Source organism: Cervus canadensis, chromosome 26, assembly GCF_019320065.1.
Source record: "Cervus canadensis isolate Bull #8, Minnesota chromosome 26, ASM1932006v1, whole genome shotgun sequence".
Classification (NCBI taxonomy): domain Eukaryota; kingdom Metazoa; phylum Chordata; class Mammalia; order Artiodactyla; family Cervidae; genus Cervus; species Cervus canadensis.
Window position 1 is genome coordinate 1,889,656 of NC_057411.1, and position 25,161 is coordinate 1,914,816.

The 25,161-nt window shown below is 46.0% G+C and overlaps 1 protein-coding gene across 1 annotated transcript in view; it reads right to left on the minus strand.

Moving 5' to 3' along the window:
* Positions 1–25,161, minus strand: part of SCFD2 (sec1 family domain containing 2) — a 393,415-nt gene that overhangs the window by 39,658 nt on the left and 328,596 nt on the right. Inside the window, exon 6 of the mRNA XM_043448486.1 lies at positions 11,480–11,625. Within this exon, the coding sequence (XP_043304421.1) occupies positions 11,480–11,625 (146 nt within the window). The remainder of the gene's footprint in view (positions 1–11,479; positions 11,626–25,161) is intronic.

Below are 25,161 nucleotides of genomic sequence, written 5' to 3' on the forward strand. Positions count from 1 at the left end.
GATGACCAGTGACCCCAAGAAGAGCTCAGGTGCAGGGAAGAGGCGGTCCCCTGTCCAGCAAGAACACTATGCCGGGGCCCCCTCCATGCGAGGCACAGGATGCCAGGGTGACCGGTCTGTGCTCAGGGCCCCTGGAGCCCCTGTGTAGACTGGAGACAGGGGAAGAAGGAAGCATGGGGGGTTAGACATCCCCTTTCTCCACGTTCAGCTCAGCCCTGGGGACTGCAGCTCTAGGGAGAAAGGCCCTTCGAGTCAGCCTCCCCTTGAGGGTGAGCAGAGATTTGGAAGTGCTATTCCCTTACACCTTCATTCTCTGGACTTTGCGGTCATGGAATGTTACTGGGCAAGGCTGTAAACACGTTTTATTATTTTTTAAGATACGTAGAGAACATTTATTTAGATTGAGAAAAGCAGCCACAAATTAAGTACGGAAAAGCCACAGACAACAGACACATCACATAATCCAGAGAAATAATCAAAGTGCTTTTCTTAATGAACTGCCTCTCATACCTCTGTAATGTAATACTCGCTTTTTCTGACTGCACTCTCTCCTATGATATTCACACGACATTGTCACATGATTGTCTTCTTATATGATAGCAATTTTTAAAAATAATTTTGCTTTTAATTTTGGCTGTGTTGGGCCTTCATTGTTACACGGGCTTTTCTCTATGGCAGTGAGGTGGGGCTGCTGCCTAGATGCAGTGCTTGGTCTTCTCACTGCAGTGCTTTCCCTTGTTGCACAGCATGGGCTCTAGGGCACGCGGACGTCAGTAGCTGTGGCTCCCAGTCTCTAGAGAGCATGCTCAATAGTTACGGCACATGGGCTTAGCTGCTCCGCAGCATGTGGGATCTTCCCAGCCCAGGGATCAAATCCATGTTTCCTGTACTGGCAGGTTGATTCTCTACCGCTGAGCCAACAGAGAAGCCCCAGTTCAGTTCAGTTCAGTCGCTCAGTCATGTCCGACTCTTTGTGACTGCATGGACGGTAGCACGCCAGGCCTCCCTGCCCATCACCAACTCCCAGAGTTTACTCAAACTCATGTCCATCGAGTCGGTGATGCCATCCAACCATCTCATCCTCTGTTGTCCCCTTCTCCTCCCGCCTTCAATCTGTCCCAGCATCAGGGTCTTTTCAAATGAGTCAGTTCTCCGCATCAGGTGGCCAAAGTATTGGAGTTTCAGCTTCAGCATCAGTCCTTCCAATGAATACTCAGGACTGATTTCCTTTAGGATGGAATGGTTGGATCTCCTTGCAGTCCAAGGGACTCTCAAGAGTCTTCTCCAACGCCACAGTTCAAAAGCATCAATTCTTCAGCGCTCAGCTTTCTTTATGGTCTAACTCTGGGTGGGAGGAGGGAAGCCCCAGGATAGCAATTTCGAAATATCATTTTTTATAATGAGATGTGATGGTTATTAAGCTGCTGTCTCTCAAGCCCAAATCCTCTCTTCTGCGCTCAGTTCTGGGAGGCTGGCCTGCAGACCATGTTTGTGCTTTGCCATCTAGATCTGTCCGACTCCGCCCACAGGAGCCCAGGAAGGACGCTGGAAGGCGGGGAAGCAAGCGGCACCTGCTCCTGTCTGCTGTCTCTCAGCATCACCCCAGCAGTGGCTCCTCACCACCTGAAGCTGTCCCTTCTCTGGCCTTTTAAATCATAGAATCCAATACATTACCTTTCTTGCTTAAACTGCTTTCAGCTTTTTTCTTTTTTCTGTTTTCACTGGTAACCAAAAACTCATTAAATGATATAAGTATGGTTAATTTAAAGATACATGCACCCCGATGTCCACTGCAGCACTATTTACAACAGCCAGGACATGGAGACAAGCTAGATGTCCACTGACAGAGGAATGAATAAGGAAGGTGTGGCGTACACACACACACAGGCACAGACAGAGTATGGCTCAGCCATTAGAAAGAATAAGGCGATGTGGTGTACACACACACACACAGAGACACACGCAGACACACACACACACACAGACACACACACACACAGACACACACAGACACACACAGACACAGACACACACACACACACAGGCACAGACAGAGTATGGCTCAGCCATTAGAAAGAATAAGGCGATGTGGTGTACACACACACACACAGACACACACAGACACACACAGAGTATTGCTCAGCCATTAGAAAGAATAAGGCGATGTGGTGTACACACACACACAGAGACACACGCAGACATACACACACACACAGACACACATAGACACACACAGACACACAGACACACACACACAGACACACACAGACACAGACACACACAGAGTATTGCTCAGCCATTAAAAAGAATAAGGCGATGTGGTGTACACACACACACAGACACACACACAGACACACACACAGACACACACATAGACACACACACAGACACACACACACAGACACACATACACACACACACAGACACACACACAGACACACACACACAGACACAGGCACAGACACACACAGAGTATTGCTCAGCCACTAGAAAGAATAAGGCGATGTGGTGTACACACACACACAGACACACACACAGACACACATATAGACACACACACAGACACACATACACACACACACAGATATTGCTCAGCCATTAGAAAGAATAAGGCGATGTGGTGTACACACACACACACACAGACACACACAGACATACACACACAGACACATAGACACACACACAGACACACACAGACACACAGACACACACAGACACAGACACACACAGAGTATTGCTCAGCCATTAGAAAGAATAAGGCGATGTGGTGTACACACACACACAGACACACACACAGACACACACATAGACACACACACAGACACACACACAGACACACATACACACACACAGACACACACACACACAGACACACACACACACAGACACACACACACAGACACACACACACAGACACACAGACACACACGCACACACAGACACACACAGACACAGACACAGACACAGAGTATTGCTCAGCCATTAGAAAGAATAAGACTATTTGCAGCAAGGTGGACGGACCTAAAGATTATCATACTAAGTGAAGGAAGCCAGAGAAAGACAAATATATATCACTTATATGTGGAATATAAAAAAGTGATACAAATGAACTTATTTACAAAACAGAAATAGACCCACAGACATGGAAAACACACCTATGGTTATCAAAAGGCAAAGGGGCAGGGAGGGATAAATTAGAAGGTTGGGATTAACATATACACACTGCTATATATAAAACAGATAATCAACAAGGACCTATTGTATAACACAGGGAACTATACTTGATATTTTGTAATAACCTATAAGGGAAAATAATCTGAAAAAGAATTTATATACTTATAACTGAATCACTGTACTATATACCTGAACTAACAATATTGCAAACAACTCTACTTCAATTAAAAAAAAAAGAGAGAAAGAGAGAATTTACAGTGATTTACGGTCCAGTGATTAGGACCTGGTGCTTTTGCTGCTGGGGCCGGAGTTCAATCCCTGGTCAGGGAACTGAGATCCCACAATCTGTGCATCACAGTCAAGAAAAAAAAAAGAGATGCTGATAAGTTTTGCCACTTAAACATTATATAGAAAAAGACCTCTAAATTCTTCTTCAAAACAACTAAGCACAGAACAACTAAATAACATTGTTCATTTAAAGGGCTCGATTTAGGAAAAGACCTTCTCGGGTTCAAAGCAATACTTGTCTCATGACCCGTTAGCAAACACTTTCTTAGTTTTCCCAATCAGGGTTTTAATCATGAGAACTTTTGGCTTCTTCCTCACTGAGTTTGGATTTTTTTCTGCCCCACATCCTGTCACTGAAATCTGACTAGAATGAATGGCTTTGGCAGTAGCTGCTTCTTTGTTTATACTTTAAGGCTTTGAGTCTTCCTTATTTTAATTTATTTATTTTTCCTGTGCAGGGTACTCTTTGCCGTGGTGAGGGGGGCTGCTCCCCAGGTGCCTGTGAGGGCCTCGCGTTACCGGGGCGTCTCCTGTCGCGGAGCGCAGGCTGGACACTTGGGGCGCAGGGGCTCAGCTGCTCCCCGGCACGTGGGATCTTCCTGGACCGGGGGCCAAACCTGTGTCTACTGCACTGGTGGGTGGGTTCTGTAACACTGAGCCACCAGGGAAGCCCTGGCAGTAGCTTCTTAGATGAGACTCCTCTAACTATTAAGGGGTTTTCTATTCAGCCAGAAGCTACTTACATCTCAACAAAGGCCCAGAGAAGGGGGTGAGGGGAAGACAGATGTCTTTCCCTACGGCCGTGTTCAGTTTTCCTCATGTGTGAGAGAGGAACCGAGGGGGGATCAGTCGTGTAGTTTGACTTCATGAGATGTTAACGAGAGTAATTTAGTTTTCCTAATCAAACATTCACTGGCAGTTCATCTTTCAGGGGGGAAGGAGAGGGATTAAAAACACAGACAAATTCATCCCTCTTCCTTGCTTCTACCACCTTCAGTGTGTGCCGGCAGTAGGGGGTCTCCGCTCTACACGATCATTCAGACAGACATCCATGTTCCTGCTGTTGAGCAGCCCCACCCCCCGCCCCCCAGGGCTCTGGAATCCCACACGGAAGCCTTTGCATCTCATCAACTGAGGATGAGACAGTGTGGAGGATTTCCAGAGAGATTTTATGGGCTGAAGGTGATCTGTATCATGTCCAGCCATTGTTCATTGGTCAGAATTAATCACAAACCTACATCTTACCTATAAGGGAACTTGGGAAACATGGTCTAATTGTGCCAGGAGGAAACAGAAATCGAGTTTGGGGAACACACATAGCATGTCTCTACCACAGACACACCATAAAGTCTGAATTGAAATATTAGTTATTTCCTTAATAACTGGCAGGTTGCTTGTGGTAGGCAAAGGACTATTAAACCTCTTTTCCCTTCTGCATAAGAATTTGACCTTTGGTTAACTTTTGAGCTCTGTTTCCCTGGAAACCTGATAAGGGAAGAATGTCAAACTCTAGCCAAGCAAGATTGCTTATGATAAAAATGACCCCCGCTTAGTAAATTGCATTAGACGGGGAGAACTATAAATACTGGACAGAAAGTCAGGGCTCTAGGCTTCTCTGAGCACAATGGCTCTTGTGTAATTGGCATGTCCCTTGGAGGAATGCTAGAATCATGTCTGGAGCTGGTTCAGAGAAAGTGGATCCTCTAGGACGTGAGAGTTTTAATTAAGCCAGAAGACGCCTGCCCCCACCCTTCCCTCCTTGTGAGTCTAGTTCCTTCACTCCTCAGCTGTCACTTTGGGACCAAAGCAAACAGCTCCTGGGTAGCTGCATGGACAGCTTCATGGATGGTCACGATGGTTACTCCAGAGGAGAAAAATGCCCGCCGCTGCCTATGGGTGAGCTATGTTCCCATCCTGGGCAGACTGGTGCCGGTGCAGGCTATGACCACAGAGAAGACTCAAGCAGTAGGCACAGAATGCATGATGCCTAGGGCCCTGAGACTGTTAGCAATCCACGAAAATGCATTAATTTCTTTTAAAATCAGAAGAAAAATATGAACTTTTAGGTAAAAGACAATGTTTTGATATATAATATAAATATATTTGTCTCTATACCAATGTAACTGTATAATTACATGTACACAATTGAATATATGCAAATATAAGAATATTCATATAAATATATGAATTATATCTTCAACATATATATTCAAGTGAATATATTTATAAATTTTATTATATAATATTTAGTCTTAGTGTTAGTCACTCAGTCAGGTCTGACTCTTTGTGACCCATGGACTGCAGCCTGCCAGACTCCTGGGTCCAAGGGATTTCTCCAGGCAAGAATACTGGAGTGGGTTGTCATGTCCTTCTCCAGGGGATCTTCCCAACCCAGGGATCGAAGCTGGGTCTCCTGCATTGCAGGCAGATTCTTTACCATCTGAGCCGCCAGGGAAGCCCCATATAAAACTTAATAAATATTTATTCACATATATAAATACATATTTTAATATAGGAAGAGAGCCATGAAGTAAAAAATGCTCAGGGCCATGGAGGTGACAATGTGGTCCTGTATGACAGTCTCATGAGGCTAGCTTGAAGGGTAGGTAGAACCTAACAAGACCTCCATGGGTGTTACACATGAAATAGATGAGGCTTCAAAAAAAACAGAAACTCTCTTTTTGTTGTCAAATGGCTAGTATCTGTTTCAGAACAAACTGGACTTTTAATATCCCACAGTTAATCAGAATATGAAAAATAAAATACTTCTTTCTATGTCTTTGGTTCCTTTTCATGGTGGAGATAACGTATGATTCAGTCTAGAAAGTTCTTACTGACCTGATTCCAACCCTTGAAGAAAGGCTCTGAGCACAGCATTAGTTTCTGACATTACACATAAGTCAGAGACGATTCTGAAAAACCAACTCCAACATCCTCTTAAATGTGGCCACCTGAAGAGGGCCGAGGAGATCAGTTTCCAAGAAAACTCTTGTAGCCACAACCACATCCCCTTGGTTGTGCTGCTGACCCTGGCTTTGCTGGTTGGTCCTGGTGCAGCTGGGGCCTCTCTTAATCCTCCTGCTGCAAATGCTTCTTTTCTGCAAAACTGACTCTAAACAACCAACTTCCCAGGAGAACTAGACTTGTACAGAGGATATTTATTTTGTTTCAATCCAAGATTGCACAGAAAAAACTTTTGTTCAAACCTGGTCTTGGCTTTGGGTTTTGACTACCCCAGGGCTTATTTATTTTTTATCCTCTGCTGTACACTATGACTGACTTTTTCCTCCTTTCATCTTCTTGAGGATAATGGTTTGCTCTGGAGATTAAAAAGTGGTTTATTCGTCTATCTGTTCATCCATCCATCCATCCATCCATCCCTTAAACCACAAGCAGATGACTTTTAAAAAGTTTTCAGTCTAGTCCCTTTAACCTCAATATAAGGAAATCAAAGCCCAAAGCTATTAATCAATGTGCTTGAATTCACACAGGCAGTTAGAAGTTAGGCTGCAGGAGAGAGTCAAGCTTCCTGGCCCCCAGTTTACGCTATCTCACGCAGATGCTTTCAAAAAGGATGTCAGCAGGTCTGGAGTTAGGTAGATAGAATCAGGAGGAAGAACAGAGCTTAGCACTTGGACAAGGACTGGAAAAAGCTGGCAGCCAGGGCTGGGGATTGCTGATGAAGAGACTGGGCCTACAGACTGTCCAGAGGCCCTGTTTCACCAGGCACAAGATGAATTGAGCCTCCTTGGGCCCCGCAGGTTCTAAAGGCTCTTGTTCAACATGCCAGAGGCACAGAAGATGGTGCCCATATGTGGGACATTTCCTCCAACACAGCACAGCGCTTTGAGAGTTTTGCCAAAGCTAGTCAAGCAAGAGTCATACAGTGTTTTGTCTGAAAGTGCTCATAAGCTCCTTGCCCTGAGTCATCTGAGGAACAGCAGCACATCAAACGCTGCCATTCAGGAAGAGGGTTAAGCCTCCCATTAAACCGGAACATTTGCAGTAAGAAAGGAAAGCAGAAGAAGGCTTGCTATAAAGGCAAAACTGGGGCTTAGCTTTCTGGTCAACAGTGTCTGCGGACAAACATGACTTTTCCAAACAAAGGGGTGTGAGTAGTAAATTCTGACCATATGCCACAGCTAACAGTAAAGTCAACTTGAGAATGACCCCCTTTCTGTGTAGCCCATCTCCTAACAAAGGAAACAATGAAACGCTACAGAAGAGGACAAAGAGAAGGTCTATTTCGTCCTTTAAGACAACTGTCAGAGCCAGTACTTACATAGCACTGTCTGTGTTGGCCTGTGTCCTGAAAAGCCTTACATGTATTAACTGACCTAATCATCAGAGCACTTTTATGAAGGAGCTGATAATAGTAGCTAAGAGGGACTCAGCACAGAGGGGTAAAGTAATTTGCCTAAGGTCACACAGCAGGGAGCAGAGCTGGGTTATGAACCCAAAGGCTGAGGGTAACCTACATGCTAACCTCCCTCTCACTTAGAATTAAGAAATACCATTCTGAAAAAGACATAGTCCAGGATCCATCCACCTACCCATTTACCCCTAGGTGGCAAGCACTGAGCTGGGCTCTGTATTTATCAGGATGAGCAAACACAGAAGCTGTCTCCAGCTTTGCTGGCGTGTTCTTCAAGCCAAGAGCTTCAGTGGCAGCCTCGTGGTGGCCACCATGCCCACTCCCGTGGCCGTGGCAGAGGTACTGGTTCTCTTGGAACCAGGTGTGTGGTGATGTTTGGGGCTCATTTCTACATACCTGGTCTAGATCCCACTCCTCCAGCTCTTTCAGATACTACATGTACTTAATTCCTTATATGAAATCACATTTTCTTTAAAATGATGAGAGTGGGTCTGCTTTCTACATCTGAGCTGTGACCGAAACATTTACCTAAAGGGCTAAAGGATGATGGTTAAATAACAAGTGCCTCTAGCTAGCAGAGTAAAGAGGAGTGGCTCTAAGAGTCAACTCACTTGCTTCAGAGCAGGAGAAAGGTACTCTGGGAGGAAGCCTGGGGCTGAGTAGGGCCCCAAGATCCAGGGGAGAGAGCCCAGATACATAGCACTGGTCAGAGCTGGGGCAGGAATCCCTCGCCAGACCATGTCAATGTCTTTGCTGAGTGCCCCAGGAGGCCCAGGACATCCCAACTAGATGATGTGTAGAAACAGCATGGAGCTAGATGGAAAGCACTAGCTTTTCCTAGAGCTGAGGACCAAATTGGGAGAAGAGATGGGCAGAAAGTTCCCGAGCCAGGGTCTATCTCCAAAGCTAGACGGAGCTGGCCTCTGCTTCTAGTCTGGACACCTGTTATTTTCTATCTGTAAATATTTTTGTCCCAATGACTCTTCCAGTATATGATAAAAACACATGTAATGCATTCAAGATGTACCCCAAAACATTTATCAGGCACCCATTATGTGCCTGATACCACTATAGCAGGGAAACTATGGCAGTGGACACACCAGATCAAATCCCTGTCCTCACAGGGCTTACACCTGTGACTTAGTATTTCTTTGCCTCCAAAAGACGTTGAAAAACCCAAACAGGTAAAAATTATCTGTAATCCCATCAAAAATTCTTTCTCTACATATATAAAGCAAGAAGCCAGAGTTCCTCCTTGTTCGTTCGACCCTTCCTATGCCCCATAAGCAACCATTATACATTTTTCCTAAAATTTTAAATACTTATTAAGTATACGTACCCACATACTTTTTATTTTATTGTTTTTTAAAAGAAAATTAAGATAGCACTTTACAGAATAATCTACAACACTTTTCACCCAATAGACCATGAACCACATTTTGAGTTCTCCAAGTAGAACCTAAGGATCCAAATACAGTCCTTGCTGAGTATGTATAGATCTCACTTTTTGGTTGCATAGAGTTTCACTTGGTGTCTGGATTAATATTATTTAATCCCCTCAAGATACACATATACTCTCTGCCTTGCCCCCACTTCCGCTCACGGACCTTTAGGAGTTTTGTTGAATGAGTTGATAATGTTACTGACTCACTACACAGGAAGTGTATGCAATAAGGGAGAGTTCATTTTCCAAAGGCAAAGGCTTCTCAGACAGGGTTCTGAGGTCTGGGGAGACGACTGAGTTGGTGGCAGGGAGATAAAGTCTAGGAAACTGATCCTTGCTTTTATCACGCTCAGGATTTACAGATAACATGCTTATGTGAAGTCGGCCAAATCAGCCACCATGATGATCATAAAAACTGAAAAGACCTTAGTAATTTAGTGGTTACCTCCCCTTTGTCAATGACAGCAGCCACTTGCCTCCCAACAGTCTTTGGTCTAAATTTCATCACGCACCTTCAGTTCAATCACATCTTGTAGAACCAGTCTACACTGCCATATTTAAGACTCGTAACTTTTTAAATGACAAAACTACAACTGATCAATTATGAGTGGTTTTATCAGTATTTTTTTAGATCACTGAACATAGGATGGGAATTTATACTACTGAGTTGAGCACCAGTTTCTAAGGTCTTTGGTGTCTTGGTGGGTGACTTCAGGTACCCACGGTACCATTAGTTAGTATTTCTAGAACCTCCATGAGAACAGTGACTGGAGGTTTTGTGTTGGCAGCAAACACAGGGTCAGGTCCTGGCCACCTGGGTGCCTGTGGCAAGTCACCGCGGCCTTCCTAGGTCTCGGATAATAATACCTCTCTGGCCTACTTGCGTGAGGCTCAAAGGGAAACCAAATGCAGGGGACTCTTCAAGTACTCTTGCTTGGAAAATCCCATGGATGGACGAGCCTGGTAGGCTACAGTCCATGGGGTCGCAAAGAGTTGGACACGACTGAGCGACTTCACTTCATTTCAAGTATCAGCTGCTATACGAATAAATGGGAGGAAGAACCTGCATGTCACTAGGTGATAGTGGGTAACCTTAACTCCTGTCTACACGCCCACCTTGGAGAGTCAGCATCCCGAAGCTGAACCCCTCACTAGATCATAGTCCCCACTAACAGCTCATTCAACTCTCTAAGAAAGCCTTAGCAAATAGAGTGAATTCTGTGGAATATTTCATGGGAAGATGGGAGAGAAGATTCCTTCATCCACACCACAGCAAAACCTAATGATCTTTTCTGTCAGAAACATCTATTCTTCCTTGAAAGCTCATCTTTGGCCATCAGCAACCTGATTGCTCTCCTCCTTGTCTAACAGAGACTACCTAGTGTCGATGGCTCTAGCCTTTCTTCACCCTTCATATTCTCTCTGGGTCTTTCTGTGCCTCATTCTACCACCCTGCTCTTCACTTTGCCATCAAGTTGTGGTACAGTAATTACCCCATTCATCTTGGATTTTCTTACCATTTTCTGACTCCCTGCTCAAAACATCCTTGTAAGGGTCTCCTACTCTCCTTATAAGGTGGTAAAAGTGAAAGTCACTCAGTCGTGTCTGACTCTTTGTGACCCCATGGTCTATACAGCCCATCGAATTATCCAGCCCAGAATACTGGAGTGGGTATCTCTTCCCTCCTCCAGGGGATCTTCCCAACCCAGGGATTGAACCCAGGTCTCCCGCACTGCATGCGGATTCTTTACCAGCTGAGCTGCAAGGGAAGCCCATGAAGTGGTGGGGGCATTTTAAATAACAACTGTTTTTGCTGTCATCAACTTTTATTTTCTTTGCATAATATCATTCGGTAATTCTGTTATTCTTAGATCCAGAAACCCAGGCACTGTCTAAAGCCAGCCCCTCATCTGGCACTTACGGACTTGCCTAAGGTGGCGGGACAGGTCTGGGCCACTGACAAAGTAGTGCTGACCCCTAATCCATTGCTCATCTCGCTGCACTAAGCCTGTGGTAGAAATAAACTGGGAAGCTTTCGGATTCAGGGGAATCCAGAACTCTGGACTAGAAGAGCTTTAGGTTTCATCTTGAACAAATCCTTCATTTTAAACAGCTTAAAATGGAAACTTTTCTTTTAGTTTCTGAATCTTAAAAACACAGCACAGATTAGCTGGTTGCTTTAAAACATATGTACTTGCCTGGTGGGTATGATTTCCAGGAACATATACAGACTTGAACTGTTTCATGAGGTTCCGAGCTCCAGCAATATTCCGAAGCGAAGTGAAGAGTTCATCCACAGCACTTTTGGATTTGTGAAATGTCAGGTTAATTGAAGAGTCACAGCCTGAAACAGTCCAGAGATATTTGCTCGGGTGAACAAATCTTTAAACTGAGTTTTAATCATGACAGGCTGAGCTCCATGTAACATAGTTGGGTTCCTCTTTTTTTTCTTAACCCTATTTTCCCCTGGCTGTTCACCAATTGGGCTGTTTCAATCACCCCTGAGCAACGAAACACGCTGAGCATAAATGCCTTTGACAGAAGGAGAACTCAGAATTGCCTGGGATTGCAGCCACTGGCTTCAGCCCCTAGACTGTAGAAGTTTCACAAAAAGAAAGCTCCCTAGGGTCTGCTATCCTTAGAAAATAGCTCTGAGAAAAGAGGAGGAGACACAGAGAAAAATCAACAAGGACTGTGATGAGCCACTCACACTTGAATCCCACCAACGGTTTCCATAAAATAGAACAGCCAGGACGAGAAAGCTCATAGAGCTGCTCCAATAACAGAACTTGCTGGACTGGGCATCTAATGTGCTAACAAAGCATACGGCGTATTTCAAAAGGCAGCCATTCAAAGCTGATCAAACACAAAGGGGGCCTAATAAGGAGACCATTCTCGGAAATGGTTCTATTTCTTTTTGAAACTTATAATAGATGGATTTATCCTCTATCTTGTTAGAAGCCTATTCAGAAGAGGAATGATTACGGTAAGTTAGAGGTTCAAAAAATAGAGAAAGACTCAAGATGAGTATCTTTGACTGCTGAAATACTGCAGATACAGGAATTCACCAATCCCCGTATCACCCTTATGAGGCAGGAGCTATTCTTTCTCCTATTTTAAGGACAAGAGTGCTGAGATCCAGGGAGATCAAGGAGCACTCCCGCTAGCACGCTGACAGTGCTCGGCCCCCTTGGGCTCAGGCACCTGGCTCACGTGTAGGTCTGGAGAACAGTTCTTGCGGCCTCTGTGTCCTTCCTCAAGGACCTGCACGTCTGTTTCTGTATCCATCTGTTTCTGTGCCTCTCTTCCTGTCTGAGGGCTTCTTCTGGTTAGAAGCATGGAAGTCAGCACTCAGAAACAACAACACAATTGTTGTTGGGGGGACAGTAGGAACGATTCTGAACTGTGGTCTCCATTGCCTGACGGGGAGGGGGCAGTAGGACTGAGTCCTAGTTGCCCACAACAGTAACTCACTCATGGATCCCTTCACTACTGGCTTTCTTTCCTCCCATCTCACTTCCCCACTTCCTGACCACACTACCTGGGACATCTTCTCAAAGATAGTACTTGCACTCAAATTCTTGTCTCAGGATACCAGAGCTTCCAGGGCAATTTGAACACAGGCAGCCTAGACCTTCCCAGATAGTGCGGTGGTAAAGAATCTGCCCGCCAGTGCAGGAGATACTAGAGACACAGGTCTGATTCCTGGATCGGGAAGATCCCCTGGAGTAGGAAATGGCAACCCACTCCAGTATTCTTGCCTGGGAAATCCCATGGACTGAGGAGCCTGGTGGGCTACAGTCCCTGGGGTCACAAAAGAGTCGGACACGGTGACTAAACATCAAGATCAACAACAGTTTATACAATTTTTCATTTGTTCTCTTTCAATTTTTTTGAAAAGTGAGGACTATAATGTTCTTCCATTAGGCTGAGAGGGATAAAACCATATCCTGGATTGCAGAGTACTGAAAATAATAAACTACATGTGGAAGTTGTGGATTATACATTAGAATTAGGTTAAGCAAAGGCTGTGTAATTCCAAAGAGGCAGGTTGACTGTGGAGCAGGTTGTTGATAGAAATGTTTACAAGTAACCTGAACTCAAAGAAACCCAACAGAAAAATAAAACTGTCAAAGAAATTGTTGGGAAAAAAGTCCTAAATTTACAAATAAACTAAAATTTCCCTGAAAAACAGTTAATATTCTCCACTGTTCAAATCAACTGCACAATGGCAACTTCTTCCATACCATCATCTCGTTCTGACGTGTCTGTTATCCTCAAAGCAAGTGCTCTGCAGTGGACATGCTTCTGGCCACCCACCAGGCCAAAGGGGTCTCATTTTTATCATCTCTGAGCATTTTCATAATTATACCAATCTTCACCAAAAGCAGGGTTTACATTCAGTTTACCCAAACCCTATAATGAAAAGTCATACACACACACACACACACACGAGAAATGTGGATCAAAGAAGACAAATGATGTGCAAAACCACATCACCAGCTCCAGCAAAATGTCCCTCTGATCACAGCCCTGACCTCCTCCAGGTACACTGCCTCCTGCCTTTCAGAATATCTCCTTTGTGAATGCAGCTCATTCCAAACTCATGCTGCAACTAATAATAGAGGAGATGTGGGTGCAAAAGTTATGAAATGGGATAAATTCTTTTTCTGTGTAAAAGCCATAATAGCTCACCTAAATAACCACTTACATGAGGCACTATTCTAAGGAGTTTATACATATTAGCTCATTTAATCTCCACAGAAACACAGTGAGGTAAGTACTACTATTATTACTCCCATTTTGCAGATGGGGGAACTGAGCCATGAGAAGTAACACATGGTCCCTCAATGAAAGCAGTAAAGCTATGATGCAAAGCCTGTGGTCTAACTGCCAAGACAGTCGTATCAGCCACCCCACTCTACTGTCTTCAGAAGGTTAGTAAAGCACTTTTTGTCATTCAGCCACCCAGTTGTGTCTTTTGTGACCCCATGGACTGCAACACACCAGGCTTCCCTGTCCTTCACCATCTCTGGGAGCTTGCTCAAACTCATGTCCATTGAGTCGGTGATGACATCCAACTATCTCATCCTCTGTTGTCCCCTTCTCCTCCTGCCCTCAATCTTTCCCAGCATTAGAAGTGCTTTTAAATGGAGTGAGTGGCAGATGCTTTTCCTGGGAAGACCTGGGCCCGTTCCTGGGATAGACGCCAATGGTGTGGTTCGCAGTTATACCCCTGGCCTGTCTTTCGCGTGCACACGAGGCGTGGGATCTTGGGACCTCCCAGGACTGCTGCACACCCTCCATTTCTCTGTCCTGTAAGGTGCTGTATTGAGTTACTGCTTATAAGCCCCTGACAGCCTGTTCCACCAAGCCCGCTTATGAGATAATGGTGTTTTGTAAGGGAACGCTAAGTGTGCAGTTCTAGTCAATTCTCATTTAAGGCACTTAGTTTAATAGATAATAAAGCAGAAGCTGAGCCTAGCCTTTGGCCAAGCACAGTCTGTGTACTTCAGCTGCCTGCTTCTTGATAAGGGAGGCCCCCAGCCCCCAGGGCGCCCTTGAGTTCGTCTAAAATGGGGCATGACTCACGCCCCTGCAATCCCTCTCTCTGGAGGGCTTGGCGGTCTCAGGCAGCGGTCTGGTTACTTCTCCAAGCACCCGAACAGGGCTCCCGTGGCCATGCCTGCCCGCCCCAGGCCCCTCGCCCGTCTCCGCCTACTGAAGTGGCTTTCCTTGGGCAGAGGGAGGAAAGCAGTTTCCATGGCTGTGAGTGCTGCAGGGACCCGCAGTCCAGGCAGCAACCAAGTCAAAGTGGGCAGTAAGTCGAGCAGCTCAGCGATCCTTTCGGGAGGGCTGAAAAGAAGCTGAACCCCTCGCTCCGGTCTGCCTACTCCTTCTGTTTGGGTCTTGCATGGAGCAGATTTTAAACTTTCTGGGGCATGGGGAATTTTTTTCAAAAGAGCCTGGCTTCCAGACTTTGGGTTTTATTTCTTAGGTATTCAGGAAAATAAAGCATCTTGCAACAGGAGGCTGCCTTATCCAAAGCTTCAGTCTGGATTAGAGATGCAGCACCTCACCTAAGGTCTTCCAACACACACACACACACACACACACACACATGGAACCTGCGTGGGTGGATAACCTGGGGAGCATGGTTGGAATAGGACTTGAAATGCCTCCTTATTAGGTGATATTACTCTCTTCATAGCTGTAAACGTCCCTCACATCCGACTAGGAAAAGCTAGGGTCAAAGAATATCATTTGAGCCTGGTCAAGAGGCTCTTTTTTTATCTGGACCCAAATTATCCAAAGCTGGCCTCCTCATCCTTCTTCCGGCCCCAGGCTGAGAACATCAGGCCCATTTTTCCAATCTGCATCCCGCCCTCCTGCCTCTCAGCAAACCCTTGGCAGCAGGGGACCCACCTCTGTGGGATCCCCAGGAAGTCAGAGAAAGGGTTGGCTTGGGAGGGCAAGACGGCCAGAAAGGACAGAGCGCTGGCAGGTCATGACCTCCCTCATCCGTCCGGCTGTCTGACGTTGCCTTTTCTCTCTTTTCAAACCATTGTTTTAAAGATGGAGTCATTTTTTTCATGGCTCTCAATAAAAGGTTGGTAAATGAAAACAAAACCAAACACACTAAAAAACCCAAATAAACCTTAGCGAGTGCTGTCACATCTGAAATCTCTTAGGGAGACTGATTACACAGTGCAGGCCAGTCCTGGTAATGTTTATAGTAGAAGCCCTCCTTTTCAAATGTACTTGGGACCAGTAGGTGTTAGCAGTCATTTAACACAGGGGAGGGATCATGAAAAATTGATCTCTTTTCCATACACACACACATGTATGTATACATATAGACATATATGTGTATTTGTGTGTATGTATAGTTTTGTTTAAAATTAAAACATAAACTATGAACCTATTTGCAGGGCGGCAGTGGAGACAGACATAAGGGAACAGACTTGTGAATTTGTGGGAGAAGGAGAGGGTGGGAGAATTGAGACAGCGGCCCTGAAACACACACATCACCACGTGTAAAACAGCCAGCCAGGGGGAATTGGCTGTGCAATGCAAGAAGCTCAATGCAAGAAGCTCTGTGGCAGCCTAGAGGGGAGGGAGGGAGATTCAGGAGGGAGGGAACCTTCGTATACTTACGGCTGATTCACGTCATTGTATAGCACAAACCAACACAACATTTTAAAACAATTATCCTTCAATTACAAATAAATTTTTTTAAAATGTAAGTGTCTATTCACTAATCTTTCAAGAAAAGGCCAAGGTCTTTTCTTTGAGTATTGTCTGCCGATTAGAGTTCTTTTTTCTTCTTTTAAACCATTACATACCAGGTATAATTTCCAATCTTAGTCCATTGAAAGTGGAACAAGAAGTTGAAGACACCTGAAGCACAATCTGAAAGCAGAATTCTTCTAGATTTTAATCTTGCTTTTCCCTTCAATCTTTCACAATCACCTAGTTCAGACCTAATTCAAAAGCCTGTTTAAAATGACTCATCTTTAGATGCTTTTCAAAAGCATTCAATTTGGTTTTCACTGAAACAAATTTTTTTGAATTCATATTTCCTCAGAGAACATTTAATTAGAGTTTGCAACTTAATAAAAAGTACAATTAGCAGAGGCAGGTTTGGGAACAAACACAACTGGCTCCCGGGAGTCACACGCCTCAACCAGGAAGAGCAGATACGCCCGGGCACAGGCAGGCTGCTTTGAGCTCTGCAGGGGTCACAGTTCTGCACCAGTCATTCTGTTTCACAGATGGATTGCAGGATGCAAGTTATTTGGGTGAATGGGTCATGTGGAGGCTGGCTGAGAACACGTGAATTAGATGTACATATAATTTATATTCATTGAACTTATATTGCATATACAATAAATGAAACATATATATACATACATATTTCTAAGGTCTCATATTTATACTACACAGGCAATGTATTTATGTCATCAATCTAATATTTATATAATGATCTAGTGTGGCTTTTAAGTTCTTCTAACATAAAACATCCAAAATCTGGGTTTTCAGCCTTTAGATCTTACTGGGCTGATTTCTTTCCTTGTAGGATCCTTGATCTACACCACACGGCAGACGCTCCTCAGCAGGTGCTGACATAAACATGCTTGGACGAGAGTATTCGTGTGCCTGACCTAACTAAGAAAATCAGGGTCAAAAATACTCAGATGAGGCCACAAAGGGCTGGAGACGGCTCATGGAGACGGGACCACCTTCAGAAGTCCCTTCTAGATCTCCCCGCAGGCTCTCAGCCCACCCTGATCCCAAGGCCCCTTGGTGCAGTGGATCCTGCCCAGGGTCCTGGAGCCTCCTAGACTGTGGCCTCTAGTTATTGTTTGAATGACAGAGGAGGGCAGGAGGAGAGGGGTGGGGACAGCTCCAGGGAAGCCAGGGCTTTACCTGGTTCTCCACTGGTCTCCAACACAGAGTCTCTGTTCATAGAAGAACTCATGAAACATTTCTCACTCAAATAAATGAATGAGGAAGATAGTGAGGTGATGGGAAAAAGCTCAATCAGACCAAACATGCCATAAAGTGACAGCAATGATTCCTGAGGAGCTGATGAAAATGTCTCTGCAGCAAATTTCAAACAAAGGGCTCCCAGATGAGTTGGAGTAAGTGCAGCCTCCACACATAAGTGGATCAGGTCCCAGGAAGGCTACTTTAGAAGAACAACCTCAATTGGCCACATAAATTCATTTTGTCTGTTTAGCAAGCAAAACTAAACTTGCTACATGCATATGAGATAAAACTGTTTTAAAAGGAAAGAAAAACATGATAAATATAAACTTCAGAAAGTGGTTACCTCTGGGGAGGGGGTGGGTGGGTAAGCAACCCTTTGGGATGGGGTGATGGGTTCATGAGTGTTTCTTATGTAAATATGCTTTATCACATATATATCATACAATCTTTTAAATGTATCCCCTATCTTGGGCTTCCCAGGTGGCACAGTGGTAAAGAATCTGCTTACCAATGCAGCAGACACAAGAGATGTGGGTTTGATCCCTGGGTTGGGAAGATCCCCTGGAGTAGGAAATGGCAACCCAGTCCAGTAATTCTTGCCTGGAAAATTCCATGGACAGAAGAGACTGGCAGGCTACAGTCCATGGGGTTGCAAAGAGTTGGACATGATCTTAAAACTATAATGAAACAAAAAACCAGTCACACGACTTTCTTAAGCCTCCAGCAAACTCAGTTTTTTTATAACAGTTGGAAAAAGGAAGAAATGACAGCTGAAATGCACTATTATCAGGCAGGTTTGCGATGTGTGGTGGATGTGGAAAGGCTTGTACAATCACGAGAGAATGTCGCTGCCCAGAATTCTAGCCCAAGGTCTGAGGCTTCTTGTGAGAAAATCTGTGGTGGGGGAAATCTGAAAGAAGGGACATTGTTAGGAACATGCTTTGGAACTTGCACCTTTAACGAAGACAGGGAACAAGGACAAACTGTCAGTGAGGCCCAGGGAACAGAATAGGGACACAGAGAGGAGCAGCCTCGCGCCGCCTCCGGAAGAGCCCAGGAGGCAGCAAGACAGACGATGCTGGGTCACCGCACAGATGAGGAGACAGCCTCAGCTATTTCAAAACATTCCCTCCGAGGTGCTGCTGAAAAAAACCTCTCCAAAGCAGCTTTTTTGACTACCCAAACTATACCCACAGAGTTTCTTTATTCTAAGAGTTCATGTGATTAATTAAGGATGGAATAAGTGTAAAAACTCCTGTGAAACTACATCATATTAAATACTATAACGTCATATATCAGTTATTGTGTTATCCTATTAAATCAATCCGAATCACCTTAGACAAAGGGATGTTCAGCATTCAGAGAAAGTGAAATACCACGTTTGAGGCTATTTCTTTCAAAAGACGGACGCTGGTTTTTGATCAGTTACCCCAATCTCCTATTACTGGGGCTATCACCATGGGAAAAATCAGATTTCTCTCATTTCATTTCGACTTTGGGCCCCCTCTCCAGGAACAAAACCTGCCACCAGTGGAGATGCCCACATAACCACTGAAACCTGCACTCATAAACCTTCCCAGTCCCAAGCAGGCTGGCACACAGGCTGCTAACAGTAATCACGGATACGGTCCCAAACCCCCGTCGCATGCTGAGTGCTTCCTGATGGGCTGATTGTTTTTATTCTGTTGAGTTAATTCTATTGATTTACTAACTTGCCACTGACACCCTGAGTCCCCTTTCAAAACGTGCTGACATGTCTGATGGTTCTGAATGGCTCAACACGGAGCGCTGGCCTCTCGGAGCCAACCTGAGAGGTAAGCTGCCTCCGGTTGTTTTCACAGGCTGTCAGGGGGCAGAGCACCTGTGAGCCCCAGAGACCCCCGCGACGATGACCGCTGTCGATCTTGTTTTCTCCACTAGGAGACGGCAAGGCTGTGCTGAGCCGCGCTTCAGTTGCTCGGTCGTGTCTGACTCCGTGACCCATGGACTGCAGCCCGCCAGGCTCCTCGGTCCATGGGGATTCTCCAGGCAAGAATACTGGAGTGGGTTGCCATGCCCTCCTCCAGGGGATCTTCCCAACCCAGGGATCGAACCCAGATCTCCCGCACTGCAGGCAGATTCTTTCCTGACCGAGCACCAGGGGAGCGCCGGAGGCCATGCTACACGCACATAAAGGCGACACCCGAGCGCGGCTGGCGGTTCTGTCAACATTTGCTCGCTTCTCATCTGCTCTTTTTGGGGTGCTACCAAAGCTGACATAGCAACAGAGGGAAGAAAACACAGGATAGATACAAATTTATGTTGGAGAAAGTCTGATCTGCTTACTTAATTTTTCTCTGAATTGAGTAAAGAGTGCCATCGTTTGATTTTTATCCATGAATAGTATTCCCCCAGGGCACAGTTTCAGAACCAATGAGGCAGCTGGGCATTTCAGAGAGAGGGAAAAGGAAGCCCAGGGGCTCCTCCTGAGACCTGCCGAGGCTGATCCCATCCCACCTGTCCTCCAGGAAGTGAGCCTGATGCGTGACCACCTGCTACCAGCCCTGTTCCTCTTCACCTCCCACACTCCGTCCCTCCCTGTTCTCCCATGCGGAGATGTGTGTGTAGGGGGTGGGGTGGTTCTACCTGACGCAGTTGCAGCAGAGGCCTAGAGCTCCCCCAAGAAAACCAGCTGAGGACTTCCCTGGCTGTCCAGTGGTTAAGACTGTGAGCCTCCACTGCAGGGGGTACAGGTTCCATCCCTGCTTGGGGAACTAAGATCCCACATGGCCAAAAAAAAAAAAAAAGGAGACCACCTGGAAGGCTTCCTGGAGGAGCAGGAGAGGAAGGCAGATGTGAAGGACCCCATCAAGGTGCACACTTTCTGCTCCATCCTGAATCTTATTCCAGGCCCAATCTTGCTCCTGGTTTTACAAACAGTACCAAAGGTCCATTGCCCACAAAGGATTCTTAAGAGATAAGGTTGTACTTTATTCTAAAATTCCAATAAAATTTAGAAAGTGGGAGTAATATGGTGTTGCTTCTGGCTGTGACGTGCCACTGGGCAAGGCTTTCTTATCCGAGTTCCAGTGAGTAAATCACTCAGGCTTTGGTTTGTCTGCTGATTACACAAACCTGTGCTATAGCTAATAGCTTGTAGAAAAGGATGAAATCAAAAGTCCAAATCATGGCACATTTCAAAGCCTTTCAAATGACTGTCTGGCCCTCCCCGGCCTCTTGTTCTCACTGTCATTTAGAGGGGCTTTAAAACAAAATCTGTCTTTTCTTTTCTACTATGTTTCTGGAGATCCAGCCTCACTGCACTTGTTATCATGAGACTTCTAAGCATGGAGGGAAAGTAGTGTCTATTTATATTTTTGGGAAAGGCTAGGTGGTTAATGATACGGGATCATTTTCTGATTTGAGAAAAAGGAAAGAATGAAAGGGAAGCTTATTGGCCTAAGGTTTCTTTCATCCCTTTTGTTTCTTAAAAGAATGGAAGAGCAAATGGAATTTATTTTTCTTCTAAGTAGCAGCCAGATCAAATGAGACCCCACCTCACCCTTCCCCCAACACACACAAAAATCACTCTCAGCCTCAATCTAAGGTTCCCCTGCACCTGTTGTTGTAAATCTCCACTGAACCGAGCCAGCATTGCTATGCCTGAAATTTAAGCTCCCACTAAATGAGGTCTCTTATCTATCACTTTTCTGTATTTTCTTTCGGAGGCAGCGTGGCTTAATTATGGGTCAGCCGTTCCTGATGCAGAGATGGGACACAGTCCAGGGAGGCTTGCCAGTGGCCCCTGGCCTGGAGGGGAAGGGGAGAAACACCACCATTGCCCTTGTCTCTTCTCGGGGCAGAAGGAGCCTTGCGGGTGGACCCCAGAAGCAAATGCAGAGAACTCCGGAACGCGTACAGCCCGAGGCCTGCCTCCTGCACCTCAGAGTTCAGGTCCCGGGGGGCGGGGTGGGGTGGGATGGGCAGCTGTGCTCCCTGCCTCCCTGACCCTGAGGACGGAGCCAGGCCTCCTGTTTGGGTGGAGCGGGCTGCTGTCTGCGGGCTTCTGGACACTTTTACCCATTCCAACCCCAGTCCAGTCTCAGGTGGGCTCTCACCCATCAACTCCAACCTCTGATGGAGATGGCTCAGATGAGCTGCATGTCTACCAAGTGATTTCAACTCTGTCGACAAAAATGAACTATCACAAAGGCTTAGCGTTCTAGGCTTTCACTTGCTTCTGGGCAGGGACATTCTTAAGCCCACAGCTGTTTCCACAGTTACTCTATGTCCCTCACATGTCAGGGAGGATGAGCAAGGGGGCCCTGGGTTCAGAGCTCTTTCCCCAAAAGGCTGGGTAAGGGGAGGGGTGAAATCACCGAGCTCCAGCCAACTCTGAGACCTGAAGGCAGGAACATCACTGCCCAAAAGAACTGTCTGCAATGATGGAAATGCTGTACATCTGTTTTGTCCAATATGGCAGCCACTGCCTACACTTGAGCACTTGAAATGTGACTAGGGGAATCTCAGTTTTAAGACACATTAAATTTTAATTTGTCACACATGGCTAGTGGCTTCTATATTGGACAGCACAGCTCAAGAATGTAAGCCTAGTATGGACTAAGAGTTTTGTCTTAATTATAGATGTATTTGAATCTCCTAAATAGTGTTTGTGCCTCATAGATGGTAGGCACTCAATAAACAGCTGTTGAATGAAATAAACAACTGCCTCTTAAAGGTTGTTACCTATGGAATTACGGGAGACTTTCTACTTGATGTACTTCTGTGTCATTCTGACTTTTAAATAAGTATACACATTTCAAATTAGCAAAACAATAAAGATATTCCAATTCCAAAGTACAATGCACACGATCTCATGCTTTCTTTTTCTTAACTGCTCTGAGTGCTCCCTTTGACGGGAGGGGAAGGCTGGCCCCTGAGTGGTGGTGTGTTTATTCTTGGCCACCTGGGCCAATTTCTCCCAGATGAACACTGCTGGCAGCCACAGTTCCACCTGCCTCACCTTGCCTCCTTGCTCTTGATTCATAGCAAATATACTCTCAATTTCATTGTCTTCCTTCAACAAGGCCATCATGGCTTCCATTTCCCTAAATGAGGTCAGCGGAGAGTCTGTATTTCTAGTGGGGAAGAAAATCTGACAGAAAGCCTGTCCCTGCCATTAAATGTGGGGTCAGACACCCTGTTCTCTGTTATGCACAGAGTCAATTAGAGTCCTGACAACCTTCCTAAGTCAACGCGGGTCTTAGAATAAGACCCTAAGATCCCTCTTCTCCACCCCTGGCTCAGCCTAGTCTGCCTGCTTCTCCGTGTCCTGCCAGCACCCACCCACTCCGCCCTCTCCACGAGCCTTGATGAATGCCACCATCCCACCTCCTACTGGCTGGCCCCTCCGGCTCACGTCCTACCTGTTCCTCTTCACAGTGTGACTCTAGAAACTGACTCAAGACCAGTCCACGCTGCCTCCTTCAGCTCACAGATGCCGGATCCCTGCTTCCTGAACTTCAGCCATTCACTGACCACCTTCACTCCTGCCACTTCTAGGCACTGCCTGCTTCCAAGATTGACTCTGCCTGTTTCTATAAGTTAGCTTGAAATCAACTCATTTATTAGTTCTACGTGAGTTGACCCGATGTGCTAATGTTTACTTATTCTAACATGCATCAGAAAAAACATAACTGAAAATAGAAAATATTCATTGGCACCCTCCCCTCAACTCCTCTCGAAGACCACCCTAGGGACCGGTGTGCACTCATGGGTGGACGGATGCTCTTCTCGTGCAAAGCCAGGACCCCGAGTCTTTTCCTAAGAAGCTCATCTGCTTCTCAGAGGCAGGGTCCCCTCTCCCTCCGTCCCCGCCATGGCCCCAGTGCCAAGCTGCATGTGGGAAGCTGAGAGTCAGCCAACCGCAAGGAGGCGGCTCCCGGCTGCTGGGAGCTGGGCTGATGATGACCGCTCAGAGCAGGTGCTCTTATGCTCATTTTTCACCTGATGGCACGGATGCTGCAGTGGCTCCCGGAAGGCTGGCTTAATGAATAAGCGACTCCTTTACAAAGAAAACAGCCTCGCAGAGCCAGGAGTCGGGGAGGAAGTCGCCTCTCCCGCAGCACAGCTCTGCTCTCCCGGGCCTTCCTCACGACCACGCGACCCCGGAACCCGCCTTTGTTCCGACCCGCCTGGCGCCAGTCTAGTCTCACCAGGGCAGTCCCCTTGCTATGTATCTGTGATCCAGTCCCACCACCCCTTCCTCCCTGCCCTCAGGGTTCCAGCTGCTCTGGCCTTGCTTGCTCCCCAGTAGATGTCAAGCTCAGGATCTGTGCACTTTTCCCCCTCTACCTGTTCTGACCATTACCATATATATTAGGTATCAGCTTAGGACATCTCCTCAAAGATGCCTCTGGTGGCACAGATGGTAAAGAATCTGCCTGCAATTGCAGGAGACCTGGGTTCAATTCCTGGGTCGGGAAGATCCCCTGGGAAAGGGAATGGTAACCGACTCCAGTATCCTTGCCTGGAGAATTCCAAGGACAGAGGAGCCTGGTGGGCTACAGTCCATGGGGTTGCAAAGAGTCAGACACGACTGAGCAACTAACACTTCACTTCTTCACCATCTCAATTAAGTTGTCTCTCTAAAAGTATAATACTTGGTGTGTGCATGCTAATTTGCTTCAGTCGTATCTGACTCTCCACTTGCCATTTCCTTCTCCAGGGGATCTTCCTGACCCAGGAATCAAACTCGTGTCTCTTGTCTCCTGCATTGGCAGGTGAGTTCTTTACCACTAATGCCATCTGGGAAGCCCTAAAGTACTTTATTAACATTTATAAATACATAGAAATGCATTTCCTTTTCTTGTTTTTTCTCCCGCTCTCCCTTCTCTCTTTCCTTCCTTCTATCCTGTCATTACATATTTACTGAGCTACTCACTGGGCACTGAGGATACTGTCTGCTCTCAGAAGGCTACGCTTCAGTGGGGGGAAGAAGACAATATGCAAATAAATAGGCAAGTAAACAAGTCATAATATGTCCTTAGAGATAAGTGCTCAGAGGAAAAATAGAGGCAGGAGCTGTTTTAGACATGGTAAGAAGGGCTTCTTGGAGGAGGTGGCATTTCAGCAGAGATCTTTATGGAGTGATGAGGCAAGCACTGCAGACACCTAGGAAAGAGCTTTCTAGGCATAAGGGCAGGAGGTGCAAAGGCCCTGAGGCAGAAAGGGTTTCAGGAGAGCAAGGAGATAGAGCAGCTGAAGTGAGCAGCAAGGGGAAAAAGGAGGCAAAGTAAGTGAGAGAAAGAGAAGGTCAGGGAGACAGGCAGAGGCAGGTCACGGTGGGGGACCTTGTATGGAGGCTACAGCGGATGGAGGAAGAAAGGGCTCACACGTGGAGGAAGAA